Here is a 22,385-nt window from a genome sequence, read left to right on the forward strand (position 1 = left end):
CTGCATGGGTGCTTTGTATGCCCAGTGTCAAGCTAGCCACAGTTGGAAATTGGACTTTCGATGTTAACTTTCAAAATAAAACCCCTTATTAAAGAACGTATTGAAATTTTACTTTTTAAGTAACACAAAGCTATAGTTTGTGTCCATATATATTTAATGATTGCATGAAGTATTTTAGACATGTTTCTTTTGTTCTGTGCACTCCCAACGCTTATTTGGGCTTGTTTTTCCACTAACAAATTTTACGCTTTTATTTTGAAGGCAAACGTCACTTGTTTTCCGGTTTTGTTGTGGCTAACTTTGGCTGCCTTGACGAAGCTCTTTGTATGAATCGTACGCGAGGTACCAGAACACCGAACAGCAGCAACAGCAGCAGCAGCAGCAGCAGCGGAGGAGCCGACCGTTAAACACACACAGTCCCAACCGGGGGACAGACAGGGTTCCCTGTCCGAACAACTTAGTACTGGATACGGGTAAAACGAAGGATACCGACGGAGTTAAAATAATTACACCGCTTTTTAAAGTACCTCACTGCCTCTTTTGGTTCTGTTTTTTACCGAGTGGGTCTTAAAGAAGTGCGTTTACCGGGAAGTTTTATCCTCAAAGCTGCCGTTACCGGCGAGTGAGAACCGGTGTGGAGAGGAGAGCATCCAGGAAAACTTCAGTGACTCTCTCAGCTTATTTTACCGACTTTTTTTTTTGCTTGAAAACGACATATTTACTAAACCGAAAAAGAATTTTGGAATTTTTTCCGTTTAGTCCCTGTCTGTTGGGCTGTAGCTGTGTATTAATCTGTGTATTATCCGTTGAAAACCTTCCAACTTTTTAAAAGCAGTAGTATCTCGGTGGCTCCTTCCCTCTCCAAAGGACCTGTCCTGTGTGTGAGAGTCGAAGTTGAGAGTGAAAGAGGAAAGAGAAGAGAAGAAAAGCAGGAGAAGTGGATGTATATGAGCCATGGATGTGAGAGTTTACCCGCCTCCTCCTCAGTCTCTGGCCGCGTCAGATCCCACTAGGCTGGGGCAGCTCTCCTACCCTGACCCGGCCTTCGGGACCAACAAGGTGAGGAGGGAAAACAAGAACCTACATGCTTCCATTTCTTTATGTCTAGAGATGAAAATGATGCTTTTGTTCACCTACTTATTGTTTTTTTGCTTTGTTTAACCAGTGCCCCCTCTCTATCTGTGTATCCATCTTTCCATCTAATTGAGTAGTAATTAATTGCTTAATTAAGCTCCAGCTAATGACTGCAGCTAGTGAAGTTAACTAGAGACTGTTCACTTCTCTCCTGCCTATCTGTCATATCCGCTCATTAGATGACTTACAGAAAGTAATTTTATTCAGAGTTTGATGTCAGTAATGTAATGATACCTTTAATCAAAACTTCAGTCCTGATAATTGAGTGGTAATTAATTGCTTTATTAGGCACCGACTGATAAATGCAGCTAGAGAAGTTAATTATGGAATAAAAATACATGACTGGAAAAGGTGAGAAGGAAAATATAAGCATAAACATGTTCTTGTTCGCTCATCTATTTTAGATTTTACACCAATGACCCCCGTTCTCAAATAATGTGATACTTAATTGGTCTCTGTAGGGGAATCCTCTGTTGCCCCCCTCCACAGGGAGGTCAAAGGTCAGAGTCAGATACAGAGCAGAACTATCTATCTATCTATCTATCTATCTATCTATCTATCTATCTATCTATCTATCTATCTTTCTATCTATCTGTCTGTTATTTGGCAATAAAATGACATTAAAATGAAAAACAGTACCCTACAATATTTAGGATTATATCGTATTTAGTTGTGTAAAATAGTGAAATAAAAATAGAAAATTAAAAATTTTAAAATAGAGTTTTTAAAATAGCAAGGACTGTTTGAATACTTTCTTCTGTCAGGCTCTGGCAAGCTGCAGCCATGCTGTAATGTAAGAATGATATGGATTTGAATATTTTCTGCTCTCTCTCTCTCTCTCTCTCTCTCTCTCTCTCTCTCTCTCTCTCTCTCTCTCTCTCTCTCACTTCAGCAGTCTGGGCCCCAAACTGAGTAAATGGCATTTCACTATTGGCTCATTAAAACATACTAATACTCTCTTTTTTTATGTAGAGTAGTCGCTACATAACTCCACATCTGCCCTGCTTAGACTGAACTGACTGACTGTTCTCTTACTTTCTATTCTTTTACTGGCTGGTTTTTAATCCTAGTTTATCTCTCTCATGGACTTACTCATGTCAGTATATAATAATTGACAGGCTGGTGTAAAACTTGGCCTGTTTGCTTCTGGACTTACTAATTGATAGGAGTATTTGCAGACTGGTTATCCTACCCTACCCGTCCTCTTAAACTTACTGACTGCTCTCACTCTGACAGGCTGGTTTTAATCCTGCCCTATACTCTCAGCAACAACAGGGTGGTCTAATGGTTAGAAACCCCATTGCTGAAGTGTCCTTAAGCAAGGCACTGAACCCCTACTAGCTCCAGGATGCTGTTCTGTAGCTGAACCTGACCCCTGACCTCAAGAATTTCCCTTTGGGGATGAACAGAATATCATTACCGACTGCTTTCTAATCATTTACAGGCTGGTTTTTCAACCCGCCTTATCATTTGATGTAAACTGACTGGCTTTTACTATCTAACCTGCTGCTTTTGAAACCAGTATAAAATAAACGCTCTGTACTCTGTAGCTGTCGTATCACTATCGCCACGCTGTGTTTCAGTGAGTGTGTGAGAGAGAGATGGAAGATCGAGGCTGGGGATGTAGAAGAGAGAGAGAGCTAGAGGGTTGGGGGTAGGGATTGGAGCGAGAAGAGAGAGAGAGAGAGGCTTGGGGGGTAGGGATGTTGTAGATGAGAGAGAGAGAGAGGAGGAGGTATAGTGGGGGTGGGGCTGCTAAGGTTTGTACTATATTTCTCTCCGTGTGTCTTTTGATTCACGGCTCTGTCGGCCTGATAGAGGAGATCATATTACTCTGCTGGGGAAAAGAGAGAGAGAAAATAGAGAGAGAGAGGGAGAACAGAGAGAGAGGGAAGGAAAAGGCGCAGGAGAAGAACGAAAGGGAGAAAGAATAGAGAGGAAAGTGGGAAGCACAGAAGAAACAGAATGAGAGGAAAGGAGAAAGAGGGAAAGAACAGAGGAGCGAGAGGCTGTGTGAAAGAGAATGAAGAGAGGGAATGTGTGTGTGTGTGTGAGAGCGAACATGGAGTGAAAGAGATAAAGACATAGAGAACCCAGAATATGTACGTTTATGTGTGTAGAGGAAGAGAAAGAGAGGTGTGTGTGTGAGAGAGAGAGAGGGAGGAGGGGCATGTCCTATAGATATGTGAAATGTAAAGTTATAATGCCAGTGTTGGTCTACATTTTCCATTTCATAGAGAGAATCTAGGTCTCTGCACAATTACGGCTAAAATGGTAATATTTAATGAAATATTGTGACCACGATTATTAACTATGATTAATTATTGTGGAGCAAAATTTGTTTCTTGGATGTTTTTGCATCTTAAATTAGTGTACTGACTTTTTGCAACTTTTAAACCTTCTAAATCATTGCAGTATTACGTTGTTACAGCAGCAGCAGGTAGCAAGCCTCTAGTCAATGTTACTGTGCTCTTTATTCACACATTCCCATAATAGACTGTGCTTTACTGGTCTTTATAGACATTCCCATAAAAGTGTAGACTGTACTTTACCTTGGGCTTGTTGTTGTGATTTCACTGGAGCCTGATTGACAGGGAGACACACTGTTTACTGTTTCTGCTATAGATGTTTCAGTGTGTAGCGGGGAGAATGGGAGAACATTCATTGTTTTTTTTGTTTTCCCCCCTAAATAACCCTATCTTCATATAACTCACACCAGTTCAATACTACTTGCCATGATGTAAACTATGAATCTGCCTCAAAAAGATGCATGTTTACCACCAACTCCATTTGTCAGATAAAAAGGTGAGTAAACTGATTGTAGGTGGGTTTACCTTCCACTACATCCCTTATCATATTACCTTGAGATGCAGCAAAATCCCCAAGGCAAAGTTTGCACAGTATCCTCTTGTTCAACATCATTTGGTTTGTACCCAAAATGACAGATGGCAGTTTATTTTGCTACTGAAACAATGTAAATCGGAGGACAGATATGCTTCTCCTCAGTAGGTCTCATATGTTCTTACCAAAGTTGTGGACAGACTAGAGTTATCCATGATGTAAAGCTCAGTAAGCTAAGTGCCAGACTAGTCCTATAGGCCAGCAGCCTGCTCACTTTCACTGTCTGTGCTGCTTGTGCACAATTTAGTCACATGTAGGGCTGGATTTGAATAGAGGTGACTGAGCTGCACACTGAGCACTGATGGGTGACAGTGCTCATTGTGAATTGCCACGGATGCGAATGGGAGCATTTCATTTGATACAGCGGGCTTTCGAAATGAAGTGAGATTAAATTAAACATTTCAATATTACAAGCTGAATTTAGCATTTGTAATAAATTCTACAATTATTAGTGATGGCAACTAAAATTGAAATATACGATCGTTTCATTAAATGTGCAGCCTTGAGAAAGAGGGAGAGAGAAAGAGGCAGAGAGGGGGTGAATCGGAGAGAGAAGGAGAGGAAGGGAAGGGTGGAAGAGAGAGAGAGAGAGAAGGCCTAATGTAAACATGTGATTGTGAAAGCTGGGTGAGGTATTTCTAAAGCAAATAGAGAGGAAGAGAGAACGGAGAGGCAAGAAGAAGGCCTGAGAAAAGAGCAAGAGAATAGATTGAAGGAGAGCAGTGAGAAGATTCACAAAGGAGGAAAGGGGAGAGGATGAGAACAGGAGAGAAGTAGGTAGAGAAGAAGAGAAGAGAAGAAGAAAGGGCAAAAGAAAGGAGAGAAAAGAAGAGGGATGGAGAATAGAGGAGAAAATGAGAAAAGAGATTAAAGTCTTCCAGCTCTCAAAACCTGGTCGAGGAGTGACAGTAGGCCAAGAAGACAGTCACACACACGCACATAAAAGGATGTTAGATCTTTGTATTGGAAAAATAAGTCATATCGCAATCATTTTGGTCCAGTGACCCACAAAGTATTGGTAAAGTTGTGGATGTCTGCACACTGGACTGTCTGCATGTTTTACATTAATGTTGGCAGTTTGTTGTCCTGTATTGTAACCTGTCTGTCTATGTCTGTTAAAGCAGCGCTGAGTCTAAGACAACAAAGTTTCTTATCTTATCTTATCTTGTCTTATTTTATCTTGTCTTATCTTATCTTATCTTATCTTATGAGTCAGATTGGTAGTGTTGGTGAATCATTCACTCTGAATGAGAGCATCTGCTAAACGGTCTAAAATGAATCACCTGTATCACAAAACTGTGCAAGGACAGTCAGAATGGGAATTCCACTTCAATGGGCCAGAATTGATCCCGTCGTCCTCGCACCGTCTTCCTCTGTGTCTTTGTCTATCACACATTCCCACCGTCTCCCTCCCTCCTACAGCTTTCTAAACGGCCAAAGTGTCGGCATCTCATCTAATTATCTATCAGAACAAAACCAGTCAGTCTGTCTGTCCGTCTGTCCATTTTGGCTGTCTGTCCTGCTACCGAACCCCGTGCCAGGGGACCCCCCCCACCCCCGAGGCAGACGATTGGGTGACTTTCAGCACAGTCGCTTGCATCCCGGTGCGGCCGAACGCTTTTTCAATTGGTCGAATCGTGGGGACCGAGCGACCAGGGGCTCCTGGTTGGTGGAGGGATGCCAAATGGAACAGATGGGCGGAGATAGAGCGCTGCCAGGAGAGACTAATTATCAGGATTTCGTTTCCAAAACAAACATATTGCAATCAAATCACATATTGCAATCATTCCTACATTGTTCTACGTGTGTGTGCGTACGTGTATTAGTGAGAATGACTTGGATGAATTTACTGCTGGTGGAAGATTTTGGATCAGTTCCTGAAGCACTAAGGATTCAGGAGTTGTTGTGGTCCACTTTACTTCAGCACTTTTGTTCATAATCATATAATCACAAGTACAATGGTCAAATCTGTTGTGTGATAGTCCTAATTATTCTGGGTAGCTGGGAATCTGTTGCTTTTGAAATGGTGTAAGGTTGTGCTTGTTTTGACCCCGCTTCTTACTCCCATTTGCCTTCAAACAGAAAGTTAGTGTGAGTGAGTTTTCTGCTCATCTGTGATTCCTCTGCTACTTCCATTCAGTGTATACAGTGTGAGTCATTAGATCTCGAACTGTAAAGTTTATATGCTATTGAGACCTGGGGTACATGATCAAAGCAGTGAGTCATTTTGTCAGAGGACAGTGGGCTAGAACTGGCTTTAAGATTCTTTTTTTGTTTTTTTTATTTGAACCCACAACTTTGTTCATACATGGCTGACACTTCAGTCCACTGAGCCGCTATGACGCTCTATGGAGTGTTCATTTGGCCAGACTGTCTGCCTGGAACTGCCTGTCGTCTGACTGGGTAAGTAGTGTGTGAATTAATACGCTCAGCAGGATGTAGTTCATGTTACAACTGATGCCATTAAAGTCATGCAGTGGGAAAGGGCCTGTGGAGGATGTCAAACAGAGGTGTAATGATGGTAATGTGAAAAACACCAGAATTTACCTCGCTGATCTGTGCGTGCGTGTGTGTGTGTGTGTGGGGGGGGGATGGGTGGGTTTGTGTGAAAGAGAGAGACAATGAGAGACAATGCATTTGTTGTTTCTGTGCGTGTGTGCTATTGTGTCAGATCTGTGGCATTGTGTGTGTGTGTGTGTGTGTGTCAGATTTCTTTCCTAAGGCAGGTCTTGTATGTTGAGCTAACTGTAGGTTAGAGGTGTGGCAGCTGTAGAACAGATATCTGGCTTTCTGAGCGAAGATGCCACACCGAGCTCTTCTCATCTCATTGTCCCTCACCAGCAGTGTTTCCATCCAATTGTCAAGCAAATTTAAGCAAAATTTTGAAATACTGCAAAGAATGAAATGGAAATTATGTGTTTCCATCAGCAGAGTTGAAGCAAATAAATAGACTTCCAGAGCGTAGAACTTTGTTTTTTAAGAATTGGTTAGTACTGAACAAGTTCTTATTGTTCTTTGGTGGACAGATACTGTATTTTACAGACGTTTTCTGTCACAAGTCAGCATAAACCTGATCAGTAACACTTTCCTTGTTGATGTAATACCCTATAATGCATCATGAATCTGGCATGAAGTTCATGATGTAGCAATAAGAAGAATTCTTAGCCTATAATACATTTGATGTCTACTAAACAAAAAAATTCAGTGGTAAATATACACGGAATGTACAAAATATTAGAGACACTTACTCTTTTCATACAGTACACTGATGTAGTGAATCCAAGTAAAAAAAACATCTCATATTTTTAAATCTATACCAGTCACAAAGGAAGAGATGTAGATGAAGAGAAGAAGAAGAATATTTTGTACATTTAGTGTATTTCTTCTAACAGTCTCATAACCCGCTCATGCCAGATTCATGATGCAGTATAGTGTATTATGACTTTTCTGATGCGGTCATGATGTAATTATAATGTTATCAAATTAAAATGTTGTGATGTTCAAGGTAATTCAAGTCTTACCAAATGATCTTGCGATATTGAGTACATTTAATCGAAATTCTATTTCCACTCAGCTTTTCTAATTCGATGAATCATAGTTTACATAAAAATAATTGGTGGAAACCCAGATCCTGTGCTGTCTCTCTTTACTGGACTCTGATAAAAGTAGAAAAGGGAAATATTAAAAGAGTTTGGTCTGGCTGCTCTCCTTAAAAAAAGAAAAATAGAAAAAGTTCAAAAATCAGTGATTAAACAGCTGCCTCTATGTAGAATGTCCTTCCACACACACATACACACATGCAGTTGATCTAGGCTTACAGTCATGGTGGATATAGTGTAGCCAATAAAACTTGGTTTATATTGTCGTCATAGTGACAGAGTGATAAGTCAGATAAACAGTTGCTGAGTTGAACTACCACAGCTGTTATATTGTGTCTCTCTCTCTCTCTCTCTCTCTCTCTCTCTCTCTCTCTCTTCTCTCTCTCTCTCTCTCTCTCTCTCTCTCTCTCTCCCTCTGTCTCTCCCTCACTCAGACACACACACACACACACACACACACACACACACACACACACACACACACACACACACACACACACAGGTCTTTCTCTCTCTTCCTCTAACTATCCCTGGCTGTGGTACTGTGCTAGTTGACTTTTTTTTTTTACAGTAAGTCCGCCTGAAGCATTTTAGAGCCAAACCAAACCCATTCAGTCCAGTCCAGTCACACAGCTTCATACGCCACCCAAACCCATCAGTGTTAGAAAAAAACATGCTGAAATGGATTCAGGATTATTTTGGTGCCACATTTATTCAAAGATAACTTCACAAACACTAGGAAATGGCAGTGTTTCCATCCATGACACGGGTTTGAGTTGAAGAGGAAGCCAAGACCAACACTGCAGACGCTTGGGTAGTATCGCTGTTGACTAGATAGCTCACTGAGGCTTTTGTTGTACTTTTGTCTTTTAACTGTCCATGGCACATGTGTGAAAGAGAGTCCTCAGTGTGCTATTCTCTGTGTGAATGAAGGGTTTTGAATTTAATTGAATTCCACCGTAACAAGTCGTTTAGTCTCATATTATTAAGATTTTATTTTCTTTTTCTTAAAATAAGCGGAAAAATTCTGCCAAGGAGGCGAGATAGGTCAACTTTTTTCCTGATGCCATTTCACCTGTTTTAAGATTTCTCTTAAGCAGAATAGGGCAGATCACCTCACTATTACAGAGAAAATGACACTTGATAAACTCTTGAGAAAATTCTTGAAACAAGTTAATTTGCCTTGGAAACAAGTGAAACGATCTCACCCCACTGGCAGATTTGTTTCACTTGTTTTAAGAAAAAAAAGATTGTAGGTCTAAATGATGTGGCTTGTTAAGATGGGTATTTTTTACAGTATGTGTTAAAACGTTTTAAAAGCCCAAATGATTCAATCAAACAGGAAATCACTTGACATTCAGGTCTGAGGGAGAAGGAGTGAAATCACACTCCTCCAGTTCACATCTCTATCTCTGCCTCTCTCGCTCTCTCTCTCTCTACCTCTGTCTCTTCCTCCTGTACCTTTTCATTACTCCCCACCTCTCTGTTTTCTCTCATCTCTACTCTTCCTCACCATTCTCCCTCTCTTCCTCTATATATTTCTCTCTCTTTCCCTTCGTCCTTGTCTGTCATCCTAATAGTCTCTCTCCCCCCTCTCCCCCCTCTCTCCGACCCTGACCCACTTAGCTAGCTGCTTGTTATTCAAACCTTTGCTTTACCCCCCCCCACACACACACACACACCAACATACACACATGCACACTCGCACACACAAATGAAGAGAAGGAAGAGCAGAGATGAGAGAGCGAGAGACAGAGCAGAGAGGGGGAGAAAGAGAGAGAGAGAGAGAGAGGAGGGTAATTTGGTTTGACTACAAACCTTGCCATGCTTCGTGCTTCTCTCACAGTAAGGCTTCATACACACACACACACACACACACACACACACAGGCACTGAAAAAGTACCCATTTTGAGAAGAGGCACTAGACTGGAGTTTTTCAGAACGGGTACTCTCTTTTGTTGCGTGGCACATCATTTACGATCATCATTTAGCATAAATTCACACCCCACCAATGTAAAATGTGTAATTTATGTGTTATGATGCATTCTCAGTACATAAACACAGTGAAAGAAAAAGAAAGCCCCCAAAACTGGACCTTTTCACATAATTGCACCAGAATGCTAATGAGTTAGCAGATAGGAGCCATGTTTCCATCCAACTGCCAAGCAGATTTTAAACAAACTTTTGAAATGTCATAGAAAATAACGTTCAAATTACTGTGGGTGTGTTTCCCGTCAGCTGGGTTGAAGTGAATAAATAGGCTTCCTGGAGCTACATCGGAAAACACAGCCACCAGAAAAAAATGTCTTTCAAGAACTGATTAGTACTGGGCAAGTTGTTATTGTTTTTTAGTGTCAGGTAATGTTGGCCATATTTGATTTTGTCTGAAAACAAGGAAATGCACTTGGCAATATTTTAATGCATAATGGAATGATTCATCAGGCCAATCATGCCAAGTCTATGTCATGTGTAGCTGTTATCCCTATTTATTGCATGATTTCTTCATTGATGAAAACTTTTTCTGCCTCAAGCAAGCATAATCTTTTCTTGTGATATTGAGAAAATTGTATCTAAAATTGTACAGTCAGCTTTTCTAATTCTGGACATCATAATTCACATTAAATAGCCTTATGGATAAAAACCAACTAGTGATAGTATGTTTGGGTTATCATCTGCTAGAGGCTTTATATAAATCACACAGTTGATTTTAGATATGGTGACAATATTGTTTTTTAACCCAATGTTAGTGAATCATACTGTGAGCTGAATATAGCAATTAAACTTCAGCTGCACCTTGTACCAAATGCATGCTATCCCATAATCACAGTGAAAAACGCCCTCACAGGTATTTTGGTTTTTACACAATGGTTATCAACATATGCCTAAAAAGATTTCCCCAAAGTAGCATATGGGCAAATGAATTGAAAAACGGAAGAAAACAAGATCGCTAACTAGCTGCCTGATTACCACAAGAGTTGTCATAGCAACCAATAAATAATCAACTACATAAAGGCTACATGTGGGCTTTATGGGACTTGTATGGTTTGAATGCATCTTGGGCTGAAACTACCTGTTGTATCATCTGTAATGTCTTGGCTGTATTAAAGGTTTAAGTTTAGAGCTGCTAAGTGTCAGTCACAACCACTGAGAGAGCTTTCCATGGAGAAGCTCTCTCTCTCTCTCTCTTTCTCTCTCTCTCCCTCTCTCTCTCTCTCTCTCTCTCTCTCTCTCTCTCTCTCTCTCTCTCTCTCTCTCTCTCTCTCTCTCTCAGGGTTGATGGAGAGTGTAATAGGTTCCACTCTGCCTCTCACACTGAGAGCCTGATGAAAGGAAATCATCACAATTTCTCCCCGCTGATCCTCTTCCCCTTTCTCTTTCTCATCTCTTCTTTTCTGATGTTACTTCGTATAGCTTGAGCGCCGTATCTTGCTGCATGGGAACACTAGCTCTAGCATTAGCCACTTAGAAATGCCTTGTGAGAAAAAGAGAAGAAGCAAGTCAGAAAGAAATGTGTCTGTTATTGTATGCCTAGCCATTAAATGTCCAATAAGGCACAATTACTTTATGTCTAAGACTACAAAAAAACCTCTACAACACCATAATAAAGAGCATCACATGGCCAGAAACCTCCCATAATAAGCAGTAATGCTAACATTTGCCAGGCAGGTTAGCAGCTAACTTGAAATGACTACCTTTTTAGGTGAGGATATGGTTTGGGCAGTAGGTGCGGGGGGGAGTAGACCTCTCGGCTACTTTATGTAAATTTTCAAGTGGCCAACGGAGGCATTAACCAGTCAGGTGAATAGTGTGTCTCTGCTTGATGTTTTTGCTTTATTGTTATTATTGTATTTGTTTTATTATTATTTTACCCATTTTAGTTAGTCTTTTTAATTCATGTCTTATTCCTTATCTTGTGGGCTTATATTTACTATTGTTTTACTCTTTCTGAAGCACTTTGTGACATTGTGCTATATTAAGTTTATTACTGTGTGTGTGTGTGTGTGTGTGTGTGCATATCAGCCCTTCTGCATAGTTAAATGGATAAAGCCAATTCGACATTGAGGTCAATATGTCTCCTCTTCTCTTCTCTTCTTCTCCTCTCTCGTCCTCTCTTCTACTTGTCTGGAAAACCCATTTGCTCCCCGAGAGGAAGAAAAAGATCAGAGAAAGAGAAGAGAAAGGGAGAGATAGAAATCTCATCCCTAGCTCTCGCTCCATTTCTGTTTTTGTTGTTGATGATGTTGTATGGATATGTGGAGCTGTTCCATGTAAAGCATTAAAAATTCACTATTATGGCTATAAGCCACAGATACTGTGTGTGTGTGTGTGTGTTTGTGTGTGTTTGTGTGTGTGTGTGTGTGTGTGTGTGCATGTGTGTGTGTGCGTGTGTGTGTGTGTGTGTGTATAAGACTGGGTGTGACCGTGTGTGTGTGTGTGTGTGTGTGTGTGTTAGCTACATTAGATCACCCATGACTGTGTTTTGGCTTTCTGTTGACTCTGTAAACTTACACCTCATTTGCATGATACCCAACAGCTGGTGAATGGAGAGGGGAGTTACACCTGTCTGTCCACCTGTGTGTGTGTGTGTGTGTGTGTGTGTGTGTGTGTGTGTGTGTGTGTGTGTGTGCGTGCGTTTCCTCTGCCCACCTGTTCAAACGTTTTTTTATGTATCCATCATGTCAACCCAACCATGATTATGTACCCACTATACTCAAGCAAAAATTATTTGAATATAGTTGAATATGGTTTGAATATGGATTTAAATGTTTGTTGGAAGGTTTTTCCTGGCAGACACTGAAATAGTCTCTCTGTGTGGGAACTAGGGTTTGACCGATATGGTTTTTTGAAGGCTAATACTGATATTTTTGGATTGAAGCTGTCTAAAGCCAATGTTTTGTGACAATATTCGTTATCTTTAAAATTGACCATTTTCATGTCCAAAAATATTTTCCCCCAGAAATATATTCTTGTCAGGGTGGTTTTAGACCATCATTGGACACAAAAACTCTCTATTGAAACCCAGACTAATGAAATTCTTTTAGTGTTAGCAGCTCTTTAACGCAGAGTGACCCACCACACATATTGAATGGTAGGGAAAACTAAATAGGCCTAAATAAAATTTGCCAAAAGGTTAAGTTTCATCACAAGTTTTACAGACTGTTTTTCTGTAGCTGTGGTCATGAGGATCCTCCATCATATCAGTGCTCAATAACAATTCCATTGGCTCAGTAACACCATCAAACTGATCTATCGGCCTAACCCTAGTGGGAACCTTGTTAGCAGGTGTCTGGTTGTTCTGGTAACATTTATCCTGAGCTTTGCCTTAGCTGAATGTAGTGGCTCAATCAATCTGGTCTCAATTTTAAGTCTGACTGTAATATTTGATTCCTACAATATCAAAGCGTTTATGTCCTCGAAAGATGAAAGCGGTTTGCAAACCCTCCCTGGCCAGGAGTCCATGAGATGTTAGAGAGCTAATGTTTCAATTACGTTTGAATACGTAATCAAATGCTTTTAGTCACATATAATGGATATGTGATGTGGTGATATGACCAGCTGTCTGTCCACTTGCCCATGACGCACACACACACACACACACACACACACACACACGCGCGCACACACACACACACACACACACACACAAAGTGACATAAAATCCTTTGTCCTCCACTGCAGCCTGCAGTGTAGGATGAATAATGTTAATGTTAATGTAGGGAGGAGGAAGCACAGGAGGAAGTAGAGAAGAGAGAGGAGAGGGAGGTGAGGATGGGGAAGAGAAAGGAGGAGGAGGAGGAGAAGTAGCAAGAGAGTGGAAGGGTAGAGGGGGAGAAGGAGAGAGAGAAAGAGAGAAGGAAAAGAGAGCAGGGAGTCTTCAAATATCTTAAATTGATTCAGCTAATCTCAAGGCCTTAAAACTTCTTAGTAAATACAGTTAAGTGTAGCGTTTAAGTCTTAAATAAAGATCCCACCCCAGTCACACTGACCTAAATTCTACTTGTTTACTGTTCACTTTTCATGTTTAATTTTGTGGTAAAAATGGGCTTAACATTTCTTTTAAGTGGCATTAAAACGGTTCTAGAAAGTCTTACATTCACTTTGCTGAATCCTGCAGACACTGGTGAGAGGAGAGAGGGAAGAGCTGGAAAAGCCACCAGAGTCAGAGAAGAAAGGCAATTAGCACCATTAAAGCCAACAATGCGAAGCACTATACTCAGGTTCTTTATGTCCTTTCCATACTATAGCACTATTCACACAGGACTATTACCTGAGGGGACATCCAGGGATTTGTGATAATTGCAGAGATTGTTGCTGTTCTTAATCCTGTGCAAATCTGCCATGCCTGTAATCTGTAAAGTAAAGCTTCCTGATAAACGAATCCTGGGCAAATCAAACTCAGTCATTTCAGCTGCAATTGGATACTACTAGTGTTAGTATTGTATTGCATTGGTTCGTACCTTTTTGTCTCGTATAGTTTGTGCTTGCGCTGATTTGTCTTGTATTCTCTTGGAGATTCTCACTCTGTCTTTCAGTGGATAATAACCCACACTTCCCCACACTTTCTCTTTCTTTACTTTGTGTCTGTCCTTCCCCCTCCCTTCTCCCTTCCCAGTTAAAGACATACATACAATTACACAGCTATGTGTTTGCATTTCCATTTTTGTCATTTAGCTGACTTGCAGTTTAGTATGATTGATGAAGAGTATGATGAAGATGGTATGGAGTTGGCAGACGTCCAGCCTGGCTGGTGCCCATAATACTTCACCTCCATCTCTGCTTATTGCCTGTGTTTGCTGACAGTTGATTATAGTTTGTTGACATTGTTGCTCTTGCTCTTTTGCTTTGCAGTTGGACGGGGACACCATGTTCCTGGGCATGCCAGAGGCAGGCCTTGACTTTGCCTCAACCAATCAGGTTAGTGCATGAGTGTGTGTGTGTGTGTGTGTGTGTGTGTGTGTGAGAGAGAGAGAGAGAGAGAGAGAGAGAGAGAGAGAGAGAGAGAGAGAGAGAGAGAGAGAGAAAGACTGTGTGGGTGCCCTATGCATGTATTTCCCCACCATTCCCTGGTTTGTAACTGCAAAAAACAATTTGTGAAAGTGTTAAATTATTTGAGCAAGAAAAATAGATTTGTATTTTCAAACTAGTTAAATTTTAAAAAATGTAACTACTGACTCATAAATGTGAAAAAAGGCTTGAAAACATGAAAAACTGATACATGGCAGTTGTACACAGAATTCACAAATGAGTGACTTTTAATTTAATTTCCAAGGAATAATTACATTGGTACACTTACACGTGTCAAATCCGTTTTTCATTTTGGCATGGGAATACCTTCATAGCAAGTCCAGGGGACACAAAAACACATACTATATATGAATGAATTTGTGTGCATGTGTGTGTTTGTGCAGAATAAGGGAAGGAAATAACTACATTAACAAAGTCTGGTCTTCTAATAGCTGTCACAATGTTAATTACACCTCAGTAGTTAGCTAGTAATTACTGTAGGACTCGGTGAGAGCAAAATGAAACAAACATTGAAACAAACGGTGCTGTATCCTGTCAGTAGACAGAGACAGTAGACAGGATCTCTGAAGTTTTTAGGAACTGGATTCTATTTTCTACTGTCATAGGCTTGATTCTGCTGGATGGCTGTGAATGCTGTAGTGTAATTAAACCAGTTTGTCTTTAGGAGAGCTCTGATTAACAGCCCGGCTTACACAACTGACTTAATTAGCTACAGGTATCAAGGGAGAGGAAAGGGTGGTCTGTGTGTGTGTGTGTGTGTGTGTGAGAGAGAGAGAGAGAGAGAGAGAGAGAGAGAGAGAGGTAAAAGAAGAGAAAGACTGTACAACTGAGCTTTGAGAAAAGATGTGAGGTTAATCTTGCCAGTATGACCACGTTCAAATTAATATATACCACGTTTATGAGGTTATTTTTATAGGAAAATTAGCCCATGCCCTTTTTAAGATCAGACAAGCATCGCCCACTGTGTCTTTCAGCTCTCCTTTAGCTATTTCAATCTGCAGTTATTTTCAGTAGCATCAAACAAACTTTCTCTCCCATCGTGTTCCAGAAATCAATATCACTTACTTGTACTCAACCTGAGGCACCTGAAGCGTTACAACGATTTTCCATCTCAGGCTTTCTCTTTTCTTAGACAAATGGCAAACTTTGTTTTTTCTGCTATTAAGGTATATATAGCCTTATTGAGCTCTATGCATGGATAGCCAGAGGGGTTAATTATTAAATGCCATTCTGATAAGACTATAAATGTAGTTCCTTTGTCCAAGATAATGTTTGCATAGGGTTAGTTTGCTCAAAGAACCAATTAGATGCTTTCAGTTCCATTCAGTATTGTTTTACTTGGCAGACAACCCTCAAAAACTGACTGTCAATAAAAGGATGTATGTCATAACTGTCCTGATGAAAGCTTGTTTGGTGTAAATGACAGCTGACATTGTATCCCAGGTGCAGAAAAGGTTTCATGACCTAAAACCTTTGTCTTCATACAGACACCCATGTTTTTAATAGTAGTAGTAGTAAAAAACAAACAATCTGTAGTTTTCTCAGATGATCCGCCAATAATACCACAAAAAAAGTTCACAGATTCGGTTTGCACACTTGAAAACGTATTCTGATTTTTCAAAAACACATTGCCAGCTTTTTTCAATTCTTGAAAATAATTTATCTTGGAAGTTTGAAGTTTCTGTAAGACAGTGATCATATACAGCAGCTAGGCATAGGCAGGTACAGTATGATCAGAGCCATGCTTATTTTGAGTTTGGTAAGGTTGTGCTGTGGCTGCCGTGTTTCTCCCTCATCTCTATAAATGAAGCAAAGCCTGCAATGTAGTTCAGCCAGATAGGTGGAGTGGTACTGTGCTCTGGATCAACTGATGTGTCAGCATAAAATGTGATTCAGGGTTAAGAGGAATTATCTGTAAGTATGTATCAATATCCTCCATAACATCACCTTAGTGAGATGGTCAACATGGCAAAGATCAACTGTTACAGAATTACCAGTTAGTTAGCAACACCCATGGAGCAGCATTGTGGAGCTAAGATGTCTTCCAGTCAAGCTGCAGTGGCCTGACTGTCTGTGTATGGCTCTGGGTATAACCACATTCAGTATGTAGCCTCCAGAGGCCTAGCGAAGCCTCTAGAGAGTAAGGTGTGTGTTTGTTAGTACAGTATTCCCTCACCACCAAGCAAAGCTCATATTAATAAGAAACACCACTGCAGATACATTATTCATAGAGTACAGTATAGGGAATATTGTGCGGTATATGATTTGATGTTTTATTCATAGTGTTGTACTGTAAGAGGATAGGGAGGGGTGTGTGGAATATGAATTCATGACATTATTATTGAAGTACCATTGCTTCAATAAAAACAGGACGTTGTGATGAATGTGACCAATTTCAGTCCAGTCTGACCCTCATCCTTGTCATTTTCTGAACTGCTACTGGAACAGCAGTGTGATGTTACTGGCTTAAGACTTACAGAGAGAGAGAGACAGAGCGAGAAAGAGAGGAAGTACAACTTTAAATGGCAGCAGTGCCATGTAAGACGGGCCTAAATAAAACAATGTAGGTTAGTAGGTTAGCAGCCTAAAAACAGACTTCACATTCGGCTAGATCATCCTATGTGTTTTTGCCTGCAAAGTCAGCTTTGGCTTGCAGGACAGATTGTCTTAGTAATGTCTCCGTAGGGAATGTGTGGCTAAATCTACAGTCAAGTCTGAAGATCCAATCAGTTATTACCATACAGTATAAACCAATACACTATGAAGTACATATACACTAGTAATTATAAAACACAAACCAGTCAAACTAAACTAGTCATCAAAGCCTATGTGCATCATGTCATCATGTTTGTCTGAATGACTGTGTGTGTTTGTATATGAAGTTTATTGTGAGTGTGTTAATTTGTCTGTGTGCGTCTGTCTGTCTCTTCCTTCGTTGCAGCTGTACAGCACTCCATGTAACCTTTTCTTATCAGGGATTAGGTGTGGAGGGAATGAACAAGTAATTTGCTTACAGCCTCTGTCTCTCTCTCTCTCTCTCTCTCTCTCTCTCTCTCTCTCTCTCTCTCTCTCTCTCTTTCTCTCTCTGTCAACTCAATTCAGTGTCAGCTGTATTTTATTGGCATGAAAGTAAAAGCAATATTGCCAAAGCATCAAGATAAAAGATCACTCTTTCCCCATGTGTGTGTGTGTGTGAGAGAGAGAGAGAAAGTGAGTGAGTGAGTGCCTGGGCAGTGAAGGATCTGTCTGTCTCTCTCTCTTTCTCTCTCCCTCTCCTGCTTTGTCATTGCTCCTCTTTCTGACCTTTTTGTTTGACCTCTGACCTTTTCCTTGACCTTTGACCCTTTGTCCCATTTGACCCTGTGTGTGTGTGTGTGTGTCTGTGTGTTTCTTCCCATAGTTCCGAGTGCCACAGCCCCCTCACCCCCACAGCAAGGCGACGCCCCACAACCCAGCCTCACAGCACTGGAGGAGGGACACACACACCGCCGACACACACCGCCTGCCATGGGTGAATACACACACATACACACACACACTGCCGACGTAGCACCACAACTGTCATAGGTGATTAAAAAAAACACATAACTTCACACACACACACACACACACACGCGCTGTATCTTGTGAGAGAGGTTATTTCGTTTATTGGTAGCAGCAGTAGCTTTGACCTTGACCTAAGGTCTCTGATCCAATATTTCTCTGTCTCTCTCTCTCTTGCTCTCTCTCGCTCTCTCTCTCTCTCTCACACACACACACACGCACACACACACACACACACACACACACACACACAGGGATTTGTTTATTTGTGATTACTATTTTGTTATGAAGCCAAACATAAAATTGTAGCTGGGAAATCTTGTTTGTTTCATTTTATTTTAGGATTTCAGATGATTCCTTATAAACAGTCAGAAAGTCAAGAGTAAGAAAACATTGGTGTTTTGATTGATCGGTCTAATACCGTGTGGAAAATTCCAAGGAAAATATCAGTGAATTTAATAATCATAAACTTTGAGTGGGTGATGTGTGGGTGCGCCAAATGGTTTGAGGGAATCCCCCAACTCCAACCCCTACACACACACACACACACACATATATACGCAGGTATACACACGCTCTCTATCTACTATACTCACGTACACAAATACACAGAAAATGTAGCTTTCACTGTTTCCATGTTTACTTTGCTGTGTTTCATGCACTTACACATAAAAGCACACGGCGCTCCTCACACGCATACACACACACGCACATGTTCTATCAGACAGCATTATTAATGTTGTGCCGTCTTTGATAGCAGAGAACTGGGGTGAAAATGGAATGAGAGAGCTGTCAATCAGACATCCGTCAACCACACAGCAGCTTCTGAGGAACACATTCTGTGTGTATGTGTGTGGGTGTCTGTGTGTATATGTTAATATACACGCGTGTGAATGTGTGTATTTAATGTTAATTTCACTAAAAGTGCTGGTCCTCAAAGCCTCCTACTAATCCATATCTGTCTGTCTCTTATAGGCTAATTAGTAGTTAGAGTCAATTAGAAATCGGACCTGTTTTCTAGACCAGGGGCCATATTGACAAAGTCTCTCAAAGTCGGAACATCATAAGATAAGATGAAAATTTGATAATCCCAGAGGGGAACTTGGGTCGTTGCCACAGCAAATTGTAATAGGATGCAGCAAAGCAAAATAGACATGCAAATGTGCACTGTAAACTATTCACATTATCAAATCCACAAATAGATGTAACGTATAGAAATGTCTCCATACTTCCAAATGTACATTGTTAGTTACTCAGATACAGATGGAAGAACATATGTAGAGAAACATGTCCAGACTTCTCAAAGTGCTTCTCACCCAATTTCCCCATGGCTATCATTCAATTTTCATCTGATCTAAGCTAATTTAGGAAGGTTTCCTAAAAGTCACTGGTTTTAGCCGTGGTAGCATCAGTGCCCTTTTCTTAACCTAACCCACATTCTATATAAATTGATGGCTAACCTCCTGACCAATGTTGATGGGCTAACACATGAAACACATCATTCATATTCAGCAGTCATATTTGCTCATTCATATTTTGTGCAACAGTTGCCGTATTATCAGCCATGGAGTTGTGAGAGGTGTGTTTGTAATGTGAACACAATGTGTGTGTGAAAGGACTTAATCCTGACTACATTAGTCTTTCTAGAAGGCCCTAGTGCACAGGGAACAGGCTATTGTACCGACATGAATGGAACAATAGAGGGCTACAGAGAGAGAGTCAGGAGTAATTTATGCAGAACTTGGAGAAATTAGGGAGAGTAGGAGTAGGAGGGAGAGAGGCAGACAGACAACAGACAGACAGACAATCTCATTTATGCAGAGCTCTGAGCTCTAACAGGAAACTGTGTTTTAGAGCAAGACTCTGCAAAAGACGGTTGGTCCAGTAAGTTTGTCAGGGCCTAATAAACAGTGCAGGATACACATCCTGGAAAACCTAGAAATGATAAGACTAGATTTACAGCCGTGGAAAAACACCTGGAGCAGGAGCTGGTTCAAACATTTGAGGACAGACTTTACAAGACTAGATGACTTGATGCTTGACTTAACAACAAGACTAGATGACTTGATGCTTGACTTTACAACAAGACTAGATGACTTGATGCATGACTTTACAACAAGACTAGATGACTTGATGCATGACTTTACAACAAGACTAGATGACTTGATGCTTGACTTTACAACAAGACTTGATGACATGATGCTTGACTTTACAACAAGACTTGATGACTTGATGCTTGACTTTACAACAAGACTAGATGACTTGATGCATGACTTTACAACAAGACTTGAGACTTGATGCTTGACTTTACAACAAGACTAGATGACTTGATGCTTGACTTTACAACAAGACTTGATGACATGCTTGACTTTACAACAAGACTTGATGACTTGATGATTGACTTTACAAGAAGACTAGATGACTTGATGATTGACTTAACAAGACTAAATGACTTGATGATTGACTTAACAACAAGACTATATGACTTGATGGTTGACTTTACAAGACTAGATGACTGGATGGTTAACTTTACAACAAGACTAGCTGACTGGATGATTGACTTTACGACAAGACTAGATGACTTGATGGTTGACTTAACAAGACTAAATGACTTGATGATTGACTTAACAACAAGACTAGATGACTTGATGGTTGACTTTACAAGACTAGATGACTGGATGGTTGACTTTACAACAAGACTTGATGACTTGATGATTGACTTTACAAGAAGACTAGATGACTTGATGATTGACTTAACAAGACTAAATGACTTGATGATTGACTTAACAACAAGACTATATGACTTGATGGTTGACTTTACAAGACTAGATGACTGGATGGTTAACTTTACAACAAGACTAGCTGACTGGATGATTGACTTTACGACAAGACTAGATGACTTGATGGTTGACTTTACAAGACTAGATGACTTGATGATTGACTTAACAAGACTAAATGACTTGATGATTGACTTAACAACAAGACTAGATGACTTGATGGTTGACTTTACAAGACTAGATGACTGGATGGTTAACTTTACAACAAGACTAGCTGACTGGATGGTTGACTTTACGACAAGACTAGATGACTTGATGGTTGACTTTACAAGACTAGATGACTGGATGGTTGACTTTATGACAAGACTAGATGACTTGATGGTTGACTTTACAAGACTAGATGACTGGATGGTTGACTTTACGACAAGACTAGATGACTTGATGGTTGACTTTACAAGACTAGCTGACTGGATGGTTGACTTTACAAGACTAGCTGACTGGATGGTTGACTTTACAAGACTAGCTGACTGGATGGTTGACTTTACAACAAGACTAGCTGACTGGATGGTTGACTTTACAAGACTAGATGACTGGATGGTTGACTTTACAACAAGACTAGATGACTGGATGGTTGTCTTTACAACAAGACTAGATGACTGGATGGTTGACTTTACAACAAGACTAGCTGACTGGATGGTTGACTTTACAAAAAGACTAGCTGACTGGATGGTTGACTTTACAAGACTAGCTGACTGGATGGTTGACTTTACAAGACTAGATGACTGGATGGTTGACTTTACAAAAAGACTAGCTGACTGGATGGTTGACTTTACAAGACTAGATGACTGGATGGTTGACTTTATGACAAGACTAGATGACTTGATGGTTGACTTCACAACAAGACTAGATAACTTGATGCTTGACTTTACAACAAGACTGGATGACGATGCTTGATTTTACTAGTCTCTTATCACTGAGGTCAGTTTCTTTATGATGTCTGTGTATGTGTGCTACCGTGTTTGTAGTGTTACCAGTTGCAGCAAATGACAGCCGTGTGTGGCACAGTCGTTTTGTCAATGAATTTGAGTCTTATAGAAAACAGGGAAAGCCAAATATGCGATACAAATATTCAATACAATGTATCGAATGTTAATTTTTCTTTTTTTTTTTTTTATATCAAAATCATTACACCCTTAGTAATTAGGTTTACTTCAGGTAAGAGCACAATCGCATTAATGTAATCAGAGTATGGTGTTTACATGGGCTCTGCCTTACTCACATTATAACTGCATTTCGGTATGCATGTAAACGTGGCTACTGGTTGAAGAATTTATATAATTTATTAAGTGAAACAGGCAAGTGTAACACACATAAAAGGGTTTTTGGAGAGGTCTATGACAAACT

The 22,385-nt window shown here is 40.4% G+C and overlaps 1 protein-coding gene across 1 annotated transcript in view; it reads left to right on the forward strand.

The window, feature by feature from the left end:
• Positions 1-770: 770 nt before the first annotated feature.
• tox (thymocyte selection-associated high mobility group box) overlaps positions 771-22,385 on the forward strand; it is a 41,163-nt gene continuing 19,548 nt past the window's right edge. The window contains exons 1-3 of the mRNA XM_071906284.2: positions 771-1,059; positions 14,485-14,550; positions 18,062-18,172. Coding sequence (XP_071762385.1) covers positions 955-1,059; positions 14,485-14,550; positions 18,062-18,172 — 282 coding nt within the window. The 5' untranslated portion in view covers positions 771-954. The remainder of the gene's footprint in view (positions 1,060-14,484; positions 14,551-18,061; positions 18,173-22,385) is intronic.

This window comes from Centroberyx gerrardi, chromosome 13 (genome assembly GCF_048128805.1).
Source record: "Centroberyx gerrardi isolate f3 chromosome 13, fCenGer3.hap1.cur.20231027, whole genome shotgun sequence".
Taxonomy (NCBI): domain Eukaryota; kingdom Metazoa; phylum Chordata; class Actinopteri; order Beryciformes; family Berycidae; genus Centroberyx; species Centroberyx gerrardi.